General features: G+C 36.9%; 1 protein-coding gene across 4 annotated transcripts in view; it reads right to left on the bottom strand.

The window, feature by feature from the left end:
• Positions 1-25,095, bottom strand: part of INO80D (INO80 complex subunit D) — a 68,966-nt gene that overhangs the window by 41,272 nt on the left and 2,599 nt on the right. For 2 of the 4 annotated variants that reach the window (XM_029224965.1, XM_029224966.1), the window contains exons 2-3: positions 8,253-8,408; positions 2,530-3,272 (exon numbers count right to left, since the gene is read on the bottom strand). In XM_029224965.1, coding sequence (XP_029080798.1) covers positions 2,530-3,175 — 646 coding nt within the window. In that variant the 5' untranslated portion in view covers positions 3,176-3,272; positions 8,253-8,408. Of the gene's footprint in view, positions 1-2,529; positions 3,273-8,252; positions 8,500-8,603; positions 8,697-25,095 lie in introns of all 4 variants that reach the window. The other 2 variants (XM_029224963.1, XM_029224964.1) reach the window with 2 other exon arrangements.

The raw sequence follows: 25,095 nt of genomic DNA, 5'->3' as shown, positions 1-25,095 counted from the left end.
GTAACAGTATGCAAAATTCCTAGATATGGTTTCAGATTCCATGTTGAAACTAATTTTTAAGAAACTACCACTTGTCAAGTTTTGGTGTAGAACCAATTACAAATATCTACAATTATTTGGAAAAAACTATTAAAATATCCCTCCATTTTCCAGCTACAAATGTGTACGGCCATATTTTTATCTCCTAACCAGAAAAAAAAAAAAAACCACATATCAGGACACATTGAATGCAGAAGCACATATCTAGCACATCAGACATTAAGATTTGCTAAACAACGTCAAACAATGCTGCTCTCCCCATTATATGTGTTTTTGTTTTAGAAAACAGTTATTTTTCATAAAAAGAACATGTTAACATGCAGTAAATTTGTTATTTTAAAATGAATTAGTATTTTTTTAATTTCTCAGTTTTAACTTCTAATTCAGTAAATATAACTCACATATACAAAATCTCTACCGTGTCCTCGATAATTTTTGAGAGTGCAAAAAAAGTGATTCTCAGGCCAAACACTTGAGAAACACTGATCTAAGGTATGCAAATTAAAGCAAACTTTCTATCAAATTTGCAAAGGCTAAATAATAATAATAATATCTAATATCCAGGGCTGTAAAGATGTAGAGAAACTGTCATTCTCATACACTGCTGAAAGAAAAGTAAACTGACAAAATAATTCTGAAGGAAAATTTGGCAATATACATCAAAAACCTTTTTAAAAAGTGCAAAAGCTTGGGATCAGCAATTCTGCTTCCAGGAATCTATTTGAAGGAAAAATTAAAGACGTGACGGTAATTATTTTACTGAGAGCGCTATATAGCTACAACACTTTACACTTTAATAAATTGGAAATGATTTAAATTCAAGAAAGAATTCAGCTGTGATACATTACAAAACATTTTTAAACAGGTTACAATACTGTACATACAACAGGAACTTACTTTTATATATCTAAAAGAATATGCCAAGATATTAACAAATAGGTATTAATAAGGCTTGGGGTGTTTTAATTTATTACTTTGCTTATCTATATTTTTCCTTTAAGTTTTATTAGTTTTTTTAATTACCAAAAGTCATACACGGTTTAATAACAAATGAAATAATATGAAGCTATAGAAGAAGAAATATCACTCCCATCTCCCCAAAACACATCCTGTCCAATTCCATCCCCCGCCATGGTAGCCAACGTTAACAGACTGATAGTGTACATCCATTCACACTTTAACTATGCTCATACCAGAGAGGCATACATCTATCCATATGATTGATCAATAGATATACTGGTGTCCCTTGTTTGTTCACTTTGCTTATTTTTACAAACACGGGACAGTACAATACCTCGTGGTATTTTTCTACTTGTTAATGTATCATGAGCACATCCAGGTAAAAGATGGAGATTTCATTCATTCTTTTTAATAGCTGCATACTTCATAAAATGTATATGTACCAGAATTTACTCAATTCTGAATTTCCTATAGGTTATAAAGGTTGTTTTCAGATTTTTAATACTGCAAGCAATACTGTAAGCAATGCTGTAGTAAACATCCTGGAACACATATCCTTACATTCTGATATTTTTTTTATCCATAGATAGAGTCCCAAAAGTGAGCTTGCTGGCTATACATATACTTTTAATTAGTATATATTGTTGCATTACTCACCAGCAAAGTATGAGATCCCATATCCTCATCAACAACAGATATACTTTTTGCCAATATGATGGTAACTCATTGTTACTTTAATTTGCGTTTCCTCGTCTGTTACGAGGATTGAGGTTTTCATTTGTTTACTGACCGTTTATATTTCTTCTTCCTCTATTCCCATCCTTTTCCCATTTTTCTATTGCTGTCATATGTCATGCAAATAATTTTTCCTAAAGTTAGAATCACAACTCAACACATTCAAGAATAAATTCCAAGTGAATCAAAGACTTAAATGATCAAAAATAAAAAACAAACTATTAATAGAAAATACAGAATAACTGTATAAACTCGCTATCAGAGAGATTTTCTTGAGTAAGATAAAACTCAAAAGCAACAAAGGAAAGACAGACATCTGACTACATTAAAGTTTTATCTGTAATTTTTTGCTTTTCAATCGTGAACAGGTATTACTTTAAGAATTTTTTTTTTTTTTCAGAAAACTGTCAGCAGGTATTTACAATGCTATCTTATTCCAAAGTCCTGTGATAAGACATGTGGAGAACTTCATTAGACACACAGGGACTGAGCTCAGAGGCACAAAACCAAACACAACTGCTTTTAATACTGCTACTACTACTGCTAGAAGCTATAACTGGAATTCTAAATTCCCAGCTCCTATTTCTTTTGTAACCTGTTCACCAGTCACTGTCCTGTCCAGTAGCATATTTACTTTAAAGCGGTCTACCTAAATACGAATCTTTAATTGACCACTCTGTCCAAGTATTCTTTTACTCCTATTACATGAGAAGGTTATGAAAATAAAACCTTGTGCAATAGGCACCTCTTGTCACATTACACACACATGATATGGTAAAAGAGACGGTAACTCACCTAAATGGGGAAACAGGTCAGTGTCCAGCTGATGTTTTTGGGTGCACAGTTTCACCAGTCTCTGCAGTCGACTTATACAAGAGAAGTGTGGAGAGAAGGCTGTGGCTTTCATAAGGACCCGGTCAGTCCTGGGCGGGTCCACGACGGGAGCCCTACTAGATGGCAGGAGGGGCAGAGGCCTCTTGTGAGACAACTGCCTGGCTTGTGCTATAGTGTGTGGAGTGGGGGCCACTCCCTGCATTGGTAGGCTGGTGTTCTGAGGTTGAGGTGACTTGCAGACTAGACCCTGCGGTGGCGCTGGAGGTTTTAAGGTGGATAAAGGTGACAGGTGGGAGTGCTGCTGCGGAGGCTGCTGCTGAGAAGGTGCAGGAGGGGGACTAAAGTGCTCTTGTCGAACTTTTAAAATCTCTGTCTCTCTCTGGCGCTGCCGATTCTGGGCCAACTTGCTCTGCAACTTCTTTCTCACAGTTGCCCCTTTCTTTAGGTCATCATCTTCCTCGTTGAAAGCAAATGGGTCTTCCAACTCAGTTTCCAGGTAGTGGAGAGGGACCCTTGCCCCCGGTGGAGAGAGGGACATTCCATCCAGTCCATTGGGCATCTTCAAGGCCAACGTGGGCACCGTCAGGCTAAAGGCCATGGTATCCATCTGGTGCCTGACCTTTACCTCATCTATAGGATCATTCTTTTTCTTCCTCTCTTTTTTCGGGATAAAGCCAAGTACCTGCAAGTGGCTGTTGCAGTACCTTTAAAAATACACACATATACAGGAAAATGTTCATGATACATATTAAAAAAGGAGAATAGAAAACTACGTATCATAAAATGTGAATCCTAATATGTTCAAAATGCATGACTATAATAACTCTTTGGCATTCATGGATGTGATTTATACAACTTCCACTACCCTCAAGCAATCCTCAAAGTCTGTGCAATTTTGCTAAAGCAAATATATGAATTGCACATGTGAAGAGGCTGCCAGACAGAAGCAAGTCATTCAAATAGTGAGTGGCCCTGGATAACCAACCACCCAGCTATTGCTTCTCACACCGCTTTGTTATTCTCTATTCATAGCACACAAAGTAGCTCATCAGGAGTCTAAAGGATCACTTAAAATTCTCTTATGGAGAAAAAAATATATGTCCCAATGCCATTCAAGTATTGGAGATTCACAAAGATCTTATGACAGAACACTTCAGAATGTTAAATGTCAAAGAAATGATGCAAATGAACGTATTTACAAAACAGAAACCAACTCACAGACTTAGAGAATGAACTTATGGTTATGGGGGGAGGGGGGAAGGATGGAGGGAAGGGATAGTCAGGGAGTGTGGGATCCACATGTACGCACTGCTGTATTTAAAAAGGATAACCAACAAGGACCTACTGTACAGCACAGGGCACTCTGCTCAGTGTTATGTGGCAGCCTGGATGGGAGGGGAGTCTGGGGGAGAATGGATACCTGTATATGTATGGCTGAGTCGCTTTGCTGTGCACCTGAAACTATCACAACATTGTTAATCGGCTATGCTCCAGTATAAAATAAAAAGTTTAAAAAAAAAGAAAAGAATGTCAAATGTCTACTGTGTGTGTTCTACACACACACACACACACACACACACACACACACACACACACACAAAGAGAGAGAGGGAGAAGGAGAAAATAAAATAATAAAACTAGTTAGTGCGATAATCGATTAAATGAGTTTCTCAATAGCCAGCCACGTGTTAAGTACAAGGATTATCTCCTCTAGCTAGTTTCTACCTGCAGTAGGTACTAAAATAATGCCCTTTATACAGATGAGGAAACTAAATTTTATACAAATTAAATAACTTGCCCAAAGCCACCTATCTGGAAAGTGACAGAGCTGAGACAAACTAAAAATCAAAGCTTGTATAGCACAGGAAACAATATTTAATATCCTGTGATAAACTATAATGGAAAAGACTATGAAGAAGAATGTATATATATGTATAACTGAATCATTGTGCTATACAGCAGAAATTAACACAACATTGTAAATCAACTATACTTCAATTAAAAAAATAGAAAAAAATAAATGTCAAAGCTCACAGAGACTCCATAAGTCTTCAACAATGAGCAGGTTGCTTCTGTAATATAAATGCTATTTTTAAAATACTATGAAGAGACAGAATCCTTCTACATAATGAGAAAGTAGAATGCATGTTATTCCAATAAATTTCACTGAAATCCTGTGAAGGCTTCTAACCAGTAGAAAAGTAGTATTTCCTAAACTGGTATACCTCATGCAGTTCCAAGGTATGTTAACAAGTATGTCATAAAAACAGTATTCCATGCTTAAATAAATTTGGAAAATGCTGGCTTAAACAGAATTAGATAATGATTTCATCATTTGTTTCTGCTAAACAACCTCTCAAAGCATTTTGTATGATAATGTGCATTATACACCAAGGGCAGAAATCTACCCATATAGCATTGCTTCCCAAACATATTTAAAATGGCACCTATTTTATTGCAGCATATTTATGATATCTCCATAGAACACAGTTTGGGGAAAAAGGCAATAAAGTAAATAATGTCAATCCCCAAACTCAATGGGCTGCAACAAAAAACTGTTTTAATGATTGTTAAAAACGCAGATTCACCAAAAATCAGGACACATGGTTTTGTTGGTGTGTCTTAAAAATAAATCTATCAGAGGCACTCTTTAATTTTAAATAGAACTATTAAGAAAAAGCTTTCTGGACAGTAAAGAGACGTTACACTGTGTTTGTGTGTGTGTGTGTGTGTGTGTGCGTGCACGCACACGCGTGTGCCTAGGAGGTTTGAGCTAGGTCTCTTACACACCTTAAACAGAACAGATTCATAAAGCTGCAGCCAACAAGGAAAAGGGTTTCAGGGATAACTGTACTAAGCTTCCCAACAAAGAGTTAATGGTTTTTGTTATTTTCTACTCATTTTCAAATTAACAAAAGGATCAGTACTATTAGTGGGGAGAAGTGAAGTGGGTTTTTTAAATTTAGAAATCAAACTCTTCTGCTCATTTACATGGGCAGCCTGGACTGGTAAATGAGGCTACTATGTACTACATTACCTAATCCAGCGGAGGCAAATCCGCATGTACAGTCCTCCTTCAACTCCACCCTCAACTCCTACTCCAGCCACTGTCACACTATCACAACATTTAGCCTGAACTCTTAAAAACTCTGCCTCTTCTAAAAGGGGAAATTCTTCATAACTAGAATTAGAACAGCTTAGTTATGAACAGCATTTAAAGTAATGCAAATATGAATTTCCAGTCTAAAAGAATACAGGGGACTGACTGCAAATGGGTTGTTTGGAGGGGATGAAAATGTAAAATTAGACTGTGTTGATAGTTGCACACTCCTGTAAATACACTAACAAATACTGAATTGTACACTTCAAATGCGTGACTTGTATGGTATGTGAATTATATCTCAAGTTGTTTTAGAAAAGAATAAATATAGGAAACAAGAAAATTTCTTGGTAAATACATACCATTAAATAAATATATATATAAAATTATACCAAACTTAAATTTAAAATACTATATAAAATAACCAACTTAATATACCCATTTATCTCTAAGCTATCAAGGCTACAGTAATGGGCCTTAGCTTCCCACTGTATATTAGAAAATGGACTTTTCAATTATACCAGTATTTCTACCGAACATAACACTATTCTATCGAAAAGACGGAATCCCATAAGTTAGCACTTATAATACACACCAGGTTAAGTTACACACCAGATATTAAGAAGCTTCCTCTAGCTGACTACCAACCAGATAATTCTGTCAATTAAAAGTCCTTGGGAATTTGTTTTCTAAAACTATACATAAAACCATGTCAAATCCCTAAGTGTCCAAGGAGTAACTGCCTTAACAATGATAAAAGCTTATTTTCAAAAGAATATTAATCTTTTCTACATTGTATCATATAGTACAGTTATAACTATTATATTTATACACAGGTTTAAACATACTATTACATGAATTCAACCTGGGTTTCTTGAGGTAAAATATTACCTCCTACTAATGTCTACTTTAATCTGTTTTCAATCAACCCTACAACAAGAAAAGTAATCATAGCATTTGTGTTCATGTGATTTTGGACCAATTCTGAAAAAATGTAACTTAGCATTTATTAAGCCTAGTTTCTCTTGACACAGCAACACAAAAGTCCTTTCCCTTCTTGTTCTAAAAAAAGAAAATTACTTCAAATATAAAGGTGAAGACGTATGCTTCAGAGAATTAATATTTTGGAGAAATTCAGAGTGACTCTCACTTTACTTCTTGCTGTTAGCTATTAAGATAACACTTGCTTCGACTGAAATAAAAAAAATCCAAGGTTGGCAAAAATTGCAACTGTGTGTGATAAACTAAATTTAAGACAAAATTATAGAAATGTGATTATAATGGATCTTGAAGTAAAAAAGTTAATCCAAGTCCATCCATTCTTCAAGTTAGAAAAGGGCAGCAGTAAGAAATTATTTTCAGTCAGCTAAAACCAACTGGACAGACATGCTTAGCCTAATACCTTGGTACCTTTCTCACCTGAGATTAAAATTTTATTCCTTTCCTAACTAAACAGCTGTTTCTAACTTTCAGGTATTGTAATCTGAAGCCTACAGTGCTCATTAGAAATTCTACGAGAGTATTCCCAAATCACCACATTATACTGTACTCATTTTGGTGGGATATTTATCAACACAAATTATTTATTTCACCCTAAAAGTTTAAAAGTTGCTCACCATGACATATAAAATACACGATTCCTTTTCAAGCAATTTACGTAGGTGACATTCGCTTATATATAGGAACAAAAATAAAGGTTGTATATGTATTTTTTAAAGACAGAAGTAAAAAGTTCAAATTTCTACCTAAAGATAACAAGTATTTGAAACTTTTAGGAAAATAAGCATGCGTCTCTCTGTAATATCCTACAATGATCAGCATGGTTTCTGGAGAACTGAGAATAAAGAGACATGAAAAAAAGAGATTACATGTGAAATCATATAAATTTTCCTAAGAATATGAAAGATGAATAATCAGCATAAGACTCCTTTAAAAATACCTCCACATTTTATTTAACTCAGAAAAATATAAATTCATAATCCTAGTCAAAAAGCCTACTTTACTATGAAAATACAGTTTCTAAATTATAGTAAATATAGTCTATATGGAACCCTTTTTAACCAAAAGAAGTCTGAGAGGAAGTAAATCTGAATGATTCAAGTAATCATTCTTTTGAATAATTCTTTTTCAATAAGTACATACCATTTGCTACCTTTCAAACAAAGATTTAAAAACTCTAAAATTATTATCATTAATTATAACACCTAAGTAGTTCCTATAATTTCTCTCACTTTGGCTGATGAAATTCTAAGTAGAGAAATCAGGAAATACTTTCTAAGGCTGCAAACCAAACACATCAGTGCCAAGACTTCAAGCAAAAAAAATTTTTTTTTAAAATAATCCTAGAAAGTCTATTAAGTAAAAAAGAAGAAAACAAACACTTTTCAAATAATTCCCCAAAGTTACTACTCCATTTCTTAAATATTGCCATCACTCATCTTTAGAACCATTCTAAAGTTTACTTAGATTACCCCCAGAACTCAACATTTAAGTTCATCATATCAAAACACAAACAAACAAAAAAACCCAACTCCCAAGCCTACTAATTAATAATCAAAGATTGCTTCCCACTGTCAGCGCTTACCTGCGGTCCTCTGATTTAGGGATGGGGTTGGTGCAGCGCTGGCTATTATACTTGGCCACATATTCACATTGCTTGAAGGGGGCAGTCTTGTCCTCCAGAACGTGTCTGATACAGAAAGCGTAGCCGTTGAGTCGCCGCTGCTTGCACAGTTTGGGGCTATATGAGCACAAGGGCTTATTGTCAACCTCAGAGAAGTGTATATGTTTCCCTTCATACATCACGTGACTCTATTCCTTGTGAACATCAGCTAAAAGACCACCACAAAAAAAGAAACCCAAATGATAAATCAGAGAGTATAATGCAGATTTAAGTTGAGAATTTCACTGAGGGACTTCTGCCCCACAGCCATACCTGATTTTAAATCTTCTGCACCATAGCAATGTTAAGAGAACCCCAAGGATACCACAGTTTGGAATGCTGCAGAATCAAGATGAAGCAGATTGTCTACAAAAATATCAAAAGGCCTAGTTAACAAAGAGAAATAAGCAAAGCTTGCTCATCTGGGAAGTAAAATACTAGGATATCACCCTTCCTAACTGGATGGATTCTTCATTGTAATCCAACATCTCAATATTGAATTCAAATAGTAAGACACATTATAAAATATTAAGTTGCCCTACCACTCCAAATTGAACTAAATAATTTTTGCTTTGGTTAAGTTTTGTAAATAACTCAAAGCAGCAGGGCTCTTCCACCAAACTAATGTCATAAGGTGGCAAGTCACTTTTTCACTACTGATGGTTGCATGCTATGCCTATTTTCAGAACCCAGGTCTCTTTAAAATGACAATGGAATGAGCTCATAGACCCAAAACTTCCCCCAGAACTTCTACATTTTTTGATATGTTGGCAAAATATTTAGCAGCTTATAACAAATGTTTCTATAAACTGCAAAAAAAGAACAAATTCCTGTTTTAAAAAGTCATTTTCCCTCTAATATTCCCCCCTACCTATCCCATCCAGACTGTAAATTTCTTGAGTCCAAAGACTATTCACCACATTTCCACCATTCAGTTGAGTGCTCTGCAGCACACTGTGCTATAGTATAATTATCATGGCTTATGAGTCTTTGGAGGTTTAAGAAGAAAACAGAAGGAAGCAATCACACAATAGTCACTATCTCTCTACACACAAAAGGTCCAGCAGTAACATTTATGTACCATAACACCATATAGTCTGCAATGAAACTGAAACAACTAATCTGTCACACCAGGACATAGGGGGCTGCTGTGGTCTAACCCAGGGATCCCCAACCCCCAGGCCGTGGACCCGTGACGGAACCCGCGGCCCAGCAGGTGGGCAGCCGGGAGCGAGCGATGCTGCATCTGCCACTCCCCATTGCTCCCCATCGCCCACATGACCACCTGAACTATCAACCCCACCACCCCGCTGGTCCGTAGAAAAATTGTCTTCCACGAAACTGGTCCCGGGTGCCAAAAAGGGTGGGGACCACTGGTCTAACCCACCTTCTCCACATTCCAGAAGTCACCCAGACAGCTGATGAACAGCTTAGATACCAGCTACAGAGAAACTCAAGAAACACTCTCTCACTTCCAAAACTAAATATGAAACTCCTTACACCAGTGAATGACAAGATACATAAATCCTTGAAGAGTCAGAAGATAAGTCTGCTCAAGTCTGATTATCTGCCAAGGTAACTACAGTATTCACCTTGAGACAAATCATTTAACCTCAGTTTTCTCATCTGTAAAATAGGGATAATATTAGTAGCTATGTTATCAGGTTGCTCTAAGGATCCAATGATAAAAGCACGCAACACGCGAAGTACCATGCCTTGTATAAGTTAAGCACTGAAGAAATACAAGTTATTACTCATAAATGTTCTTATTATCACTACATTTTACCTGCTGATGATAAAGGTAGAGAATTTGTATTACCTTTGAGAAGCATTACACTTACTTTAGCAAAAAAAAGAAAAATCTGAAACATTAGCCTGGTTAATAAAAATCACATTTATTACTGAGTAAACCTAATCATACATCAATGTAAAACAAAAATAATAGCTTTCCCTTTTCACTTTATCAGGAGGCAAGGAAGAAAAGTTGGACTAAAAATTTAAATTTAGCTGCCCCGAAGGTCTGGATGTTCAGGACAGGAAATTATTTCAAAGCAAACCCATGCTGTTTCATTTTTACACCCTCTCTTTGGCCTGCTCATCCACCTGGCAAACATAAATTTTTCATGAATTAGTCCAAGTAAATCTACATGAACTTCAGGAAATAAATAGGCTGGAAATAAGTGACTGAAAAAAGTAACTGCCATTATGAAAACAGTAGCCTATATATGTATGAGAATATTTTATAAATCATATGAAGGGTTAACGTTCACTTTTTACTGACATATTCTATCTAGGTGACATCATATCTATCAAGATTGATGATTCCCCCTGTCTTTCCAATGTTTATGCATCTTCTATTTTCCTATTTGCATTGGCTAGAACTACTGGAACAATGTTAGTAATAGCAACCACTGGTACTCCTAACTTTAAGTGAGAACTGCTTCGAGTCAATGGCAGCAATAATGCTGACTCCTGTGTGATGTTAAAGAAGTATAAAGAAATTCCTACTTTATTAAAAGTTGTTTCTTTTTTAAAAAAACCTCAGAATTGATGGTTAATTTTTACTGAATTCTTTCCCAGCTTCTAGGGAAATGGTCATTTTTCTCTTTTGTACTTTTAAAAATATGTACTAAAAATATTTAGTATTTAGTATTTCCTGATACTGTACTCTTCTTACACTCCTGGGATGAAAGCAACTTGGTCATCATGCATTATTCTTCTAATGTCTGGCTGAGTTACATTTGCTAATATTGAGGATTTCTGATTTTTGTATTTTGAGAATGTCTAGAGTTTTTTTGTGTGCTTTGGCAGAATTAGGTGTTAATATTTTAAAAAACAATTTATAGAATCTATGTTCCTGAACAGTTAAAAAGCATTGTAGTTATAATGTTACTTAGAAAGTTGCCTGGGCCTACTAGTGTTTTGTGCAGATCAGGTTTTCAAGTTTATCTGCATACAATTTAGCAATGTGACCTCTTACGTTTAAATTTCTAAATATCTGTGACTTATTCTCGTATTCTGTGTATGTCCATACACATACGTGATATTTGTGCTTTCTCCTTTTGTTCATGATTGGGCTCAACAGGAGTTTATCTGTTTAATATTTTTACCAATATCCTCCCCCCAAAAACAAAAACAAAACAAAACAAAAACCTCTTGGATTTATCAGCACCTCCATGTATTTTCTAATTCATCAATTTCTGCTTTTATATGTTCATTCTTTCTGCTTTCTTTCCATTTATTTTATTATTTTGTTAACTTCTTGGGCTGAATTCTTTTATTTTCATGCTTTTCTTGCTTAGTAATTTGTTTACATCTATGAACTTTCCTGAGTACTGTTTTAATCATATCCCATAGGTACTAATACACAGAATTCTGATTATCAATACTTTCTAGTTGATTTGGATTTTATTTTTTTATTTCTCCTTTGACCCAAGAGTTATTTAATTTTTTCAGATGGTAGAGTTTTATGCTTCCCTTTGTTTTAGTGCTAGTTAAGAACAAGGAGCATTGGGAATTCCCTGGCGGTCCAGTGGTTAGGACTCCGTGCTTCCACTGCCGGGGGGCCCAGGTCCAATCCCTGGTCAGGGAATTAAGATCCCACAAAAAAAAAAAAAAAAAAAAGGAGCATACTGGTGTCTGAGTGATTCTCTGGGCCCAACAAAGGAACCAAGTTTCCAGAGCTCTGAAGACAAGGGGTAACACCCCAAAATATGGACTTATTTTCCACTCCACCTTCAATGGCCTAGCAGCTGCCAAGAACAAAGGCTGCATCTCCAGACACCTAGCAAACGAACGCAGTACTGCTTCATGAATTGATTGCTTCTCTGAGGTGCCCACAAGCGTATTTGGGGAGAAGCTTCACAAATACGTCGAGGAACGGCTGTCTTATGAGACTGGAGAGATTCCACAAAAGAATGGATGTCATGAAGGAGGCAATGGTTCAGGCAGAGAATAGCTGCTGAGATTACAAGGAAGGGGGAGAAACAGAAGAAACACTTGAAAAAGGAAAAGAGAAACAGCTGGCTGCAACTGCCCTCACACCTTGAGAAAACAGCAGGAGTGTAGAGGAATGTGAGGAAGGACAACGGTGCTGAGACCTTGCTGAGAGCCCAGAGAGCTGACTGCAGCACACACCCATCCCCTGGGCAAGTCCTCGGCTGCCTCCCAGGAGCGTAAGACCCCAAATGAAGAAAAGCAAAAGCCCCAGTAGGCTCCTCAGGAGAATGGAATGGAAGACCCACCTCTTTCTCCAAACCCAAGAAAAAGAAATCAAGAAGCTGGTTAGCAGTGACCTTGAAGAGACAGCTAGCAGTGGAAGTCTTCCCAAGAGGAAGAAATTGTTCCCCAAAGAGGAACAAGTTAGTGACCCTGAAGTCAGAAACAAAAGTGCCCCCAAGAAAAAGAGGAAATTCTCTTCCAAGGAGCAGCCACTCAGCAGTGGACCCTTAGAGTTTGCTGGCAGCAAGAATAGCAGCTCTAAGGAAAAGTTCTAAAAGCTATCCCAGGAAGATCGGAATGGACACTTCCCTGGTGGGTCATAACCCACGGAGATATTTCTCAACCCATCCCCTATATCCTAATAAAAACAAATTCACAAGGAAAAAAGAAAAAGAAGGAGCATAATCTGCATATATTTCTGATTTTGGATTTGACTGAGTTTTTATTTGGGGACTAAGATATTCCTGGGAAAGAGTATTCGTTGTTTCCAGGGTATGTTGTTAGTTGTATCATATATCATGCTATTAACATTCACTATGTTATTACTTATTTCGTTTGCTTTCTCTATCTACCAAGAGCTGGAAGAGATGAATCAAAATCTCCTACTATCATCTTATTTGTTTCTCCTTGTATTTATTTTATAAATTTTAAAGCTGTATTATTTGATACAGAGATTCATGATCACTAGACTGTCACTCTTTATCATTAGGAAATGTAACTCAATTGATGCTTTTTGTCTTGAATTCAACCTTGTCTGACACTAATACCTGGGCTCCATTTTTTTGGATGTGAACTTGCTGGTTAAGTCTTTGCCCATCATTTTACTCTCAGGTTTTCTGAGGCACTGTTTTAGATCACAGGTCAGCAAACACTGGCTTATAAGACAAATTTGGCCCGCTGCCTGTTTTTGTAAATAAAGTTTTATTGGAAGGCTGTCCTGTTCATTCATTTACACATTGTATATGACTGCTTTCATGCTGTAACAGTAGAACTAGTAGTTGTACCACAAAGCCTAAAATATTTACTAAATTATTATTTGTTGGTCCCATTTTTAGATGCATCTCTTAACAGGTTTGACTTTTTTGCTCCAATCTGAGTCATTTTCTTTTAATAAATGAGTTCATCCAATTAATAATTTTGTATTTACTTACATGACAAATGTTTCATCTTAATTTTATTACCTTATTTTTTGTATTGTTTTTAGCTTTCAATTCTATCTTTTTATTACGTATTTCACTATACAGTCTATTTTCTTGGAAGATTTATAGTCTGTGTCCTTTAAATAACATTTCTTTACTCCAAACTAAGAAAATTAGTATATTTAGCATTATTGTGATTAATCTCATGTTATGAATGAGAAAAATTTCCATTTTTGTTAACTACCTACCCATTCCAACTCAGTGTTTCTTCCTTAGATTATTATTTCTACATTGCTATAGCTTATGACATTTTACTGTTTGTCCTACATTTAAAATTATTCGATGCTAATCACTACTCTTTTAACTTCGTTTTCAATTCATTTCTTGATTCAATAGTTTATAAAATAGTTACTTCCCTTTTCCACATTCCCCACCAAGGACTGACTGACTTATGGAAAATAAGCCATGGTTTTTGTTTAAAAATATATGTCAACTGAAATTATACTTAAACTATAGCTTGCCTGGACATAAAGTCTTGGATCATATTTTTTTCTTTTTTGTCTATTGACTTTGTATAATTTTTTTCCATGTCTCCTAGAATGAAAAAGCCTGAGGCCAGCATCTTTTATCGGAGGTTTGATTTTTTTCCCCCCACTTTAACCTAACAATAAAAGTCTTTATGGGAATTCCCTGGCGATCCAGTGGTTAGGACTCAGCACTCTCACTGCCGGGGCCAGGGTTCAATCCCTGGTCAGGGTATTAAGATCCCATAAGCCACGTGGTGTGGCCAAAAATTTAAAAAAAAATTTTTTTTAAGTCTCTATATTTAAATACTAGAAGCCATTCTAGAATTTCATTTTTTATTGTGGGAAACTCTTCCTTAGTATCTTGAATTTTTTTTCTACTTCATTTATTCTATTGTATCCTTCAGGGGTACCAATTATTGGTATGCTAGATTTACTGTCTTCCATATCTGTCTCTGTCTCTAGTCTTTATTTTTCGTTTATTTATTTATTTGCGGTATGCGGGCCTCTCACTGTTGTGGCCTCTCCCATTGCGAAGCACAGGTTCCGGACGCGCAGGCTCAGCGGCCATGGCTCACAGGCCTAGCCGCTCCGCGGCATGTGGGATCTTCCCAGACCAGGGCACGAACCCGTGTCCCCTGCATCGGCAGGTGGACTCTCAACCACTGAGCCACCAGGGAAGCCCTCTAGTCTTTATTTTTACTTTTTCCATTTTGGATTGTTCAAATTTCTCAAGCTCACCTCCATTATCATCAGCTATAGTGTATATGTGCTGCTTTGAAAGTGACCTTCATTTCTACAATGACTATATTTTCCTCTTTTATTTCATACCCTGGTTCCCTGAGCTCACTCTTATATCTTATTTATTTCTTGAGCTTTTGTATCTCATCTTTAAACTCCTGTTTCAGAGGAGCCATGTCTCGCCCCCAACTCTGCACACCACCTCCCAGCATAAGGAACTATTTATTCATAATTTTCACTTTCTCTGTTCTTTCTGAAAATGATCATCTCCAACACTCCTCCCTTAAGGCTTGACTCAATGTTGGATTAGTCTCCCCAACTCGCAGGGGCCCACATGGCATAGATGAGGGGATGATAATTTAGGCTTTATTTTTGTTCAGTTGACCAGATCAGCAGCTATATGGCTGCATGCTGCCAGTTTCTCCTCTACTCTCAACTTCTTGCAAAAATAGTATGACTCTACGGTTTGTTATTCAACCCCACCTCTCCTGCTACTCAGGGAGCACAATGTATATACCAACTTTGACATTCCTAGTAAGGGGATCACTAGTTTCGTCCTCATGGTGCGTCACCTACTTGGGAGGAAGCTGCTCCCCCCACTTTGCTTGAGTTCTACAGAGGAAATCATCCTCTCCTTGCATCCTCTCTTGCCCTGGTTCCATTCCCACTGCACTTAAATAGCACTAATTCATATATTCTGATTACAAGGTTTTTTTTAGTTATCAAAGATTGAGTTTTTCTTCTGTTTCTGATTCTCCTTATTCTTTTTAGTTGGTTTAGAGAACAGAGATGTCAGTATTCTGACATCATTAACCAGAAGTATCTTCTAAAATTCTGTATAGTAAAATGTACCAAAATAAAATCAAAATCATAAAACAAATTATCTAATTTTTACAACAAACATATTCCTTACGTTATTTTCCGTTTATTTTAAAGAATCAACATGTTATTAAAGAAGTTACTAAACTTGATTCATTTTCACTATGTCAAATCCATGTGATTCTAGCTTTAATGACAAGTATTTATTTATTAAACACTGATGGCAAGTCCATCATTTTCGGAGAAGCTATAGAGGATATTAATAGTAAAAGACATAATTTTTTCCCTGAAAAGATTATAATCTATGCAATGAGAGGCACTCAATAGAAAGGAAGTGAATAACTGGAGGACTTCACCCAGAGCTCTGAGCACCCAGGCGCCTCTGGTCTCACTAAGCCCAAGGATAGGCCCTCTGTCCAGAGCAATGGATGTCTTCCTCTTTGTGCCCCCTCCTCCAGCCAGCCCTAGCCTCAGAACACAGCTCAGTTGTCACCACATGCAGATTCCCTAAGGCTGAGTTAGTTACATGCTCCTCTGAGGTACTCTGTGCAGTTCCCTGTTATAACCCTTATCACATTCTACTTTAATTGCCTGTTCTTCCGTTGTCTTCCCTCTTAGGAAATAAGCTCCTAGAGGGATAAACAGTTTTCTGTTCATCATTATATCCCAGAGCTTAGCATAGTGCCCAGAAGTTAATAGCTGCTCAATAAGTACATGCTGCCTACATAAATAGCTTGTGTAGTACCTCAATTCTAGGTTGTCTACCCAAAACAGATTACTAGGTTCACCCACCAATCATTAATTTTTAAAAATCACTAAATTGGTACTTCAGACAGTCTACACAATAATTTCTAATAGCCATAGCCATATACCAAGAGAAAGTATAATTTAGAAGCTTTAAATTTTTTGAATATTGCAGTACATCTGAGGTAACACCAAACGTTTCATCAAACATATTCACATAATTTGCTACCCAATGTCTATCTGGCAAATAATGTTTTTTAAAACAATGTAAGGGGCTTCCCTGGTGGCACAGTGTTTGAGAATTTGCCTGCTAATGCAGGGGACACGGGTTCAAGCCCTGGTCTGGAAGGATCCCACATGCCGCGGAGCAACTGGGCCCGTGAGCCACAGCTACTGAGCCTGCGCGTCTGGAGCCTGTGCTCCGCAACAAGAGAGGCCGCGATAGTGAGGGGCCCACGCGCCACGATGAAGAGTGGCCCCCGCTTGCCACAACTAGAGAAAGCCCTCACACAGAAACGAAGACCCAACACAGCAAAAATAAATTAATTAATTTATAAACTCCTACCCCCAACATCTTCTGAATTAAAATCTACCTATTCAACTTCCTCCTAACTCTAAGAATTCATTAATCTAACCAACTGCTCTCTTTCAGCATTTGCCACAAGGTGCCAAAGCTCTTGCTAATGACCTCTATGCCATTAAAAATGGGTGTTTAATTGCAATATCTTATAAACAACTTCTCTTCAACCTTAGTTTTTTTTACATCTACCTGTTATTTTTTTTCTATTAATATTTCTTTGATTTTTAACGTATTAAAGTCCTACTAAAAGCCAACTTTCCATCTCCTTTTTGAACAATCACCTACCTGTTCTCCATTTTCAAATCCCTCTTTTAAAAGCCCAATTCAGGGACTTCCCTGGTGGCGCAGTGGTTAAGAATCCACCTGCCAATGCAGGGGACACAGGTTCAATCCCTGGTCCAGGAAGATCCCACATGCCGCAGAGCAGCTAAGCCACTGCGCCACAACTACTGAGCCTGCGCTCTAGAGCCCGACAGCCACAACCACTGAAGCCCACATGCCCTAGAGCAACTACTGAGCCCGAGTGCCTAGAGCCCATGCTCAGCAACAAGGGAAGCCACCGCAGTGAGAAGCCTGTGCACCACAACGAAGAAGAGTATCGCTGCTCGCCGCAACTAGAGAAAGCTTGCACGTAGCAACAAAGACCCAATGCAGACAAAAATAAATTAAATTAATAAAAAAAAATTTTAAGCCCAATTTAATCTTTATACTTATATTTTCAATTCCTTAATGTATTCAAACTCACTTTATATACCATAAAAGGAAAGAATGTTGGGGGACGATGGCCCTCTGCTTTGAAATCTAACTTCCTTCTTAATGAGTATTATTTAATATCAAAACCACTTTGTCTATAGGGACTTCCCTGGCAGTCCAGTGGTTAAGACTGCACTCCCAATGCAGGCGGCACTGGTTCGACCCCTGGCTGGAGAACTAAGATCCTGCATGCCGCATGGCATGGCCAAAAAAAATCACTTTGTCTGTAAACTGGCAACAACTATTCATCTGGTCTTCTCTACATTAACAGGTTTTTCCTTTTAAATTAAAAAAGAAATCATCACAAAAGCGCTAAGGTAGATCTCAGGGGAAGAAGAAAAAAACTATATATTTTTCATTTTTTACGTCTAGCCTCCCACCACTTAAGTTCTTTACCCCTACTCCACCAAAGATGAAGTTCACACGGCCTTCACTCATTGACATTCATTGTAAGATAAAATAAGAGATGAAACACATAATTTATAAAGTCCACATGATCTTAATCAAATGTCTTACAGACCCTAATATTTAAATACAATCCCACTGAATAATCCACTTAGAACTATACCTAAGCTCTACCTTTTAATACACGATGAATATCACTAAAAAAAAATCCTAACCAGACTAAATTTATCACAGCTATAGTACATACTATATTCAGCTGTGGAAATAACTTGTTTAGATTTAGAATACAAACAGATCTATGCTCCCTTAAAGAAGAGAATTAAGGTAATTAAGCACTTAAGAGCAGCAGTAGAATATACACTCATTAATTATTACCAAAAAAGCAAAAATAACTTATTACTGAGAATAGACCCACAGAAAGAATACTTTCACAGCAAACATATCCATACACTGAAATTCAAGAGAAGGAAATATGGATAGGTGTAAAACAAAACAAAAAAATCCTTCTTGATATTACATGCTGAGTTTATTGAAAAATAAATTCCTTTCCAGTTTCTTTCTTCTGCAAAAACGGAGGAATAAGACATTAGCAGGGAGAAAAGTAAGAAAGGTAAGCTTTTTTTTTTTTCCTGAAGTCCCTGTTTATATTTTTTTTTAAACATCTTTATTGGAGTATAATTGCTTTAGAGTGGTGTGTTAGTTTCTGCTTTATAACAAAGTGAATCAGTTATACATATACATATGTTCCCATATCTCTTCCCTCTTGTGGAGACAAAAGACCTGTATGCAGAAAATTATAAGATACTGATGAAAGAAATTAAAGATGATACAAATAGATGGAGAGATATACCATGTTCTTGGATTGGAAGAATCAACATTGTGAAAAAGACTCTACTACCCAAAGCAATCTACAGATCCAATGCAATCCCTATCAAACTACCACTGGCATTTTTTACAGAACTAGAACAAAAAAATTCACAATTTGTATGGAAACACAAGACTCCGAATAACCAAAGCAATCTTGAGAATGAAAAATGGAGTTGGAGGAATCAGGCTCCCTGACTTCAGACTATACTACAAAGCTACAGTAATCAAGACAGTATGGTACTGGCACAAAAACAGAAAGATAGATCAATGGAACAGCATAGAAAGCCCAGAGATAAACCCATGCACATATGGTCACCTTATCTTTGATAAAGGAGGCAAGAATGTACAGTGGAGAAAAGAGCCTCTTCAATAAGTGGTGCTGGGAAAACTGGACAGGTACATGTAAAAGTATGAAATTAGAACACTCCCTAACACCATACACAAAAATAAACTCAAAATGGATTAAAGACCTAAATGTAAGGCCAGACACTATAATACTCTTAGAGGAAAACATAGGCAGAACACTCTATGACATAAATCACAGCAAGATCCTTTCTGACCCACCTCCTAGAGAAATGGAAATAAAAACAAACAAATGGGACCTAGTGAAACTTAAAGCTTTTGCACAGCAAAGGAAACCATAAACAAGACCAAAAGACAACCCTCAGAATGGGAGAAAATATTTGCAAATGAAGCAACTGACAAAGGATTAATCTCCAAAATTTACAAGCAGCTCATGCAGCTCAATAACAAAAAAACAAACAACCCAATCCAAAAATGGGCAGAAGACCTAAATAGACATTTCTCCAAAGATAAGCTTTTAACAAAAAAAGCAACCTACAGCCCTTTCGGTCTTCCAACAGCAACCATAAACCAATCTGCAAAAATTTGAACATTATTCTCTTTGGGACTGCCACTGTATCACCTCCATGTGGAATCTCTGCATGTCATTACTGTTCTTTTGAGTCTCAAGTTTCAGAAGCACGTTCATTTCACTGCCACAGCATTTTCCCCTAATTGCCATCTGTAATTTAATATTCTACCCCCTTTTAAGAGCCTGGACCTACAACATACCTTACAATTTTTTCTAATCCAACATGAACCTAAATTCTCAGAATGTTAGTTTTCTAATATATTTAATACAAACGAAAAGAATTTTTACTTATCCCAGATCATATAAAGTCTTAAAAAGCATGTCCCCCCTACTTTAAGCTTTTTTTGAAATGAATTTTAATTCAACTTCATGGAGCATAAAAATGTGATACTAAACAGATTATTATTATTATTGATTTTTTTAAAAACCAGCAATATCCCACATATCAATGTGAAAAGTAGTAAAATTAGACTCAGAAATGATAAAAATCTATGAACTGATGTGATTCAAAGAGATCAGTGAGAAAAACTGCCTATCACCCCAAAATATAAACAATATTCAACATGAAGTTCAAACTTCAACATAAAGTTCAAACAGAAATAATAAAAATCTATCAACAGATGTGATTCAAAGAGAAAGATCAGTGAGAAAAACTGCCTATCACCCCAAAATATAAATATTCAACATGAAGTTCAAACTAGAATATTTAAAAATAAATTGCTTATTGAATGTCTATTATGTGCCAAACACCGTGCTCAAACAGCATTGTACAAATAAGTTTGCACTGTGAATTTTAATTAAAATGGCCTTTATGCTAGTCGAATTCTTTACCTAATTTACTAGAAAGGTAAGGATAGCTCATGCAGCAGTTAAGAGCACTTACTGGCTTTAGTGGGCATCAGAGATGGTGCTTCAATCTGGCTCTGCTAATTACTGGGTGTCTGACCTTGGGCAAGTTATTTAGGTTTCAGTTTTCTCAGTTGTAAAGAAAGGATTACAATGGTATGCACCTCATTGAGTCACTGAGGAGAATTAAATTAGGTATTTCATGTGCATGGTACCTAGCACATACTAATCACTTAATGCTAAGTACTATTAGAAGCAGTAAGTAGTAGTTTATTGGTATTATTTTAATCAAAGACCTGAAGGGCTGAAATGCAGTCTCCAGCTGCTGCTGGTTTTCTGAATGGTACAACATAATTCTCGGTTAAGTCAGGTCCTCCCACCTTCTTGAGGCTAGGGTAACAGAATCCACTGAGACCTGTTTTCTATAATCCATATTAAAAATCTAATATTAAAATATCTTCTACATTCTACAGAACATCTATATTTCTGGTGTTCTTAGGATGACAATACTAGCAGAATGAGCAGTGTTTGATTGGGTTACAGCATTTATTAGCTCCAGTTAACAATCCTTTACAACAAATGCTTTCTGAGTTTCTATCCATGCCACAGTCACTCTCAATTGTTACAGAAACCCTATATTGCAGGACAAGAAGAAAGAAAAATTAAGTTGTAGTTACAGTCCTCAAAGTTCTTTTGTTCTAAGAAATCTGAAACCAATGGCCTCTTTGTTGCTAAATTCCAGGTCCACCTTTCCATCCTTATCTCACTTGACCTCTCTGCGGCACCTGACACTTTCTCTTTCTCGAAAACTCTCTTTCTGGCCGCTCAGTCATGGCTTCTCTTGACCCCAGACTTAAATGTCAATGTTCCCCAAGATGCTCTTAATCTTGTTTTATAGGGATCCAAGATGAAATGCCTACATGGGCCACAGGGGTGGGCCATGGCCGGACTTTGGCAAACTTTGCTTATCTAAAGGCAGCAGACTCAAACCAGTTCCAACAAATTGTCGCGATTAAAACACACAGGCGCGCGTGGACCCAAGGGTTCCAGATCTTCCAATTTTTCAAAGACAAAAATCCAAATTTTCCCACAAAATCTTTTCCACGTCAGCAGCTCATTTAAACTGTTGAAATACAAGATGCGTGACCTTGAGCAAGTTATTTTACAAATCTGTTTCCTCATCTATAACGTGTCAATGATAAATTCACACACAAAGAGTGAATGTCAGACAAAACATTTTTACAGGCTTTCATTTTAATGTCTGCTCTACATCTACCCCAAGATTAGATTATTCCAAGTTTCAAGCAAATGTATAAAACTGTGAATAGGCATAAATGCATTTTACTGGAGAAGGGGCCAGAAAGATCATCAGATTCCCAAAAAAGACTAAGAACCACTGACTAAACCAAATTTTTCTAATTCTACAACTTCAGCTGTTATCTATACGAGGATGGTTCCCAAATCTACATCCCGTCAACCTATGAAGACCGCTTTTTACCTCCGTAACAGCCTCTCCACTGACTTCTCTCCATCTCCACTGCCACCTCGTTAGTCCAAACCTTCAATCTCTTCTCAGCAGCTGTCTCACTTGCCCTCCTTCGTTCCACTTTTTGTACAATTCAAATCTTCTAAAATGCAAATAATTTATTTGGCCAAAGGCCTACATAAATGTAAAATGAATCCAAATCCCCTGGCCTAAGTACAAACTCCTTAGGACCTGGTGAGGCTGACCACTCCCTCTCCCATTATAGATTCCTACTCCCCCAATTCCTACAATTTGCAATACAGAATACTCCTTTGTCCTTAGGCATTTATTAGTACTTGCAGGTCCCACCTCCTGGAATGCCCTTCTAACTCCTCCCATTCGCTCAGGGCAGAAATCCCCCCCTGGAAAATGCTAACTGCTTGCCCCTAGGACAGAATAAGTAGGTTTCCTTCCTCCAGGCTAAACTATCCCTCACCATTCAAAGATGTAAATGTCAGCTTTATTTTTCTTCTCCACTAGACTAAAAACTCCTCAAGGGCAGACAATGTGTCTTTTTATTACAAGGCCCAGGGCTACCACTAAAGAAGCTAATCTGTTAAATGAATGAAACACCACTGGCTTCAGCAAATCCTACCCATCACCTCAGATAAACATCCTACCCTCCCAAGGTGAGCCTACCAAAGCCACAGACTACTCAGCCCTTCAAAGCCATGCAACACACACAGCTGCAGGCAGATAACTTCTAGAGTTTAAAAGGAGCTAGAAGTAAACCCACCTTCTCTGCCCACTGGTGTACTTACCACTCCTTTACATTTACCAACTCACAGAGTTCAACGACAGAGACGAGGCTAACATCAAGCTACTGAAACTTTCTATGAATATACTGCTGATTTTTACTGGCACAAAAATATTTATTTGCCCCATGAAAGTAATTATTATATCGTATCTGTACTCAAATATGTATTAGTATTAATATATGCTGAGTCAAGCACTCATTCACAGTGAAAAATTCACATCGAGAATATTAAAAAATCTTTAAAGGAAAATATTATATAAAGGTCACTCGCCCGGCACCACTTTAAAGGCTTTATGTGCAATTCCTCATTTAATCATCACAGCAACCCTATGAAAAGTGTTATCACCCCCTTTCACAGATGAATAAACTGAGACTTAATGAGAGTAATTTACCCAAGTTACATAGGTAGAATTCAAAGCCAATTTGTCTCCACAGCCCAAGCTTTTAAGCAATACAAAACTATACAACACTGTTAAATGGAAGATCCTGAAATTATGCGGTATGCACATACAATCACAAAATAGGGAAAAACACACACACACACAACAAAATGTTAACAATGGTTATCTCCTGAATGGGATGAATATGAGCAAATATTACCTTTAGTCAGAAAAATAGCAAACAAACGAGAAACAGTATAGACGGTGCTAATAGAAAAGTAGAGTGGGCTAGGGGAATTAGGAGCCAAGCACGTGGGCTATCTCATCTAATCTTTACAACAAAAAGAAGTTATTTCTGTTCTATAGATAAAGGCTGAGAACCTGCCCAGTGGAAGAACTGGGATCAGAACCCAAGGCCCAGCCCAAATACGGCTGACGGCAGGATACTATGCTACAAATAAAATGCAACCAAAAAGCTGTCTTAAAACCAAGTCACATTCTGGGAAAGAATCAGAACCAAGTAGCCTGGCATCTTAAGTGCAAGGAGGGGAAAAAAGGGAGACCTAAGGTTTTCATTTTAAGCTGATCAAAAGTAACTCTTCAAGTGTCCCCAAAAAGCCAGGACCAGCCATTACAGTCAGGGTTCTGGAACAAACTCATACCTAAAGGAAGTGGGGAGGAGACTCCACTGCTGTTTGTTTTGCAAAGCACAGAGTCACATTAGCATAAGTTAAATGGACTTGGATGGGACACCATTGTATAGGCAGTGGAGTGTCTCCACTGGGGACAATTTGCTGCCTCCACCCCAGTCTCACCAATTCATCCATTGTTTACAAGTTACCAGGTGTGTGTGGGGAGACACGGAGTGCTACCTGTCTCAGAATATTGCTGTTAACTGTATTCACATACAAATATCTCTCATTATCAATAACTACTGTTCCAAAGCTGGATAGTGAGAGCTACTAACCCTGGGGAAACATTTCAGGTAAGAATGAATGGATCAGCATTTTTTTTTTTGAAATGACATGTTTAATTTTGGGTGCTCTGACTTGGAAATTTTTAAATCCATCTAAACTATAATTTCATTTCTCTAAAAATAGTACTAACATTACTCACTGAGAAAAATGGTTGGGGTAGGGTATACAAATTTCCTTACACAATCTTTTGGAGGAAAGAAAATGATTACTTCAGACTTATAAATGAAAATTAAACATCTGTTTTTGAAACTAAATATTTAATAGTGAAAAAGTATATTACCTCAGCAACTTAAAATTCATTCAATTTTGCCTTGAAAGTCTTTTCTTAGTTTCACATACAATGTATTTGAAAACCACCATTCCTTCAAAAATAAAGTAGCCCATGGGGTGATTAGATCAGGAAAGATGTGTAGGCCAGGGAGTTCAAAACTTTTGGGATTTGTTCATATACAGATTTTGAAAGTCTGGGAATATGACGCCAACAATATACCTTAAAAATATCAAATTATGAGGCAAAGAGATTTTTTTAAACCTTAAAATGTCCTAAGAGACTCAGACTGATTTCTTCCACCCAATATGCTCCAAAAATAAGGACAAGCTATAACAGAAGTAA

Source organism: Monodon monoceros, unplaced genomic scaffold (genome assembly GCF_005190385.1).
Source record: "Monodon monoceros isolate NGI ecotype Baffin Bay Population unplaced genomic scaffold, NGI_Narwhal_1 Super_Scaffold_16, whole genome shotgun sequence".
NCBI lineage: Eukaryota > Metazoa > Chordata > Mammalia > Artiodactyla > Monodontidae > Monodon > Monodon monoceros.
Note: the sequence above shows the minus strand (reverse complement) of the source record. Positions and strands in the feature narration are given on the sequence as shown.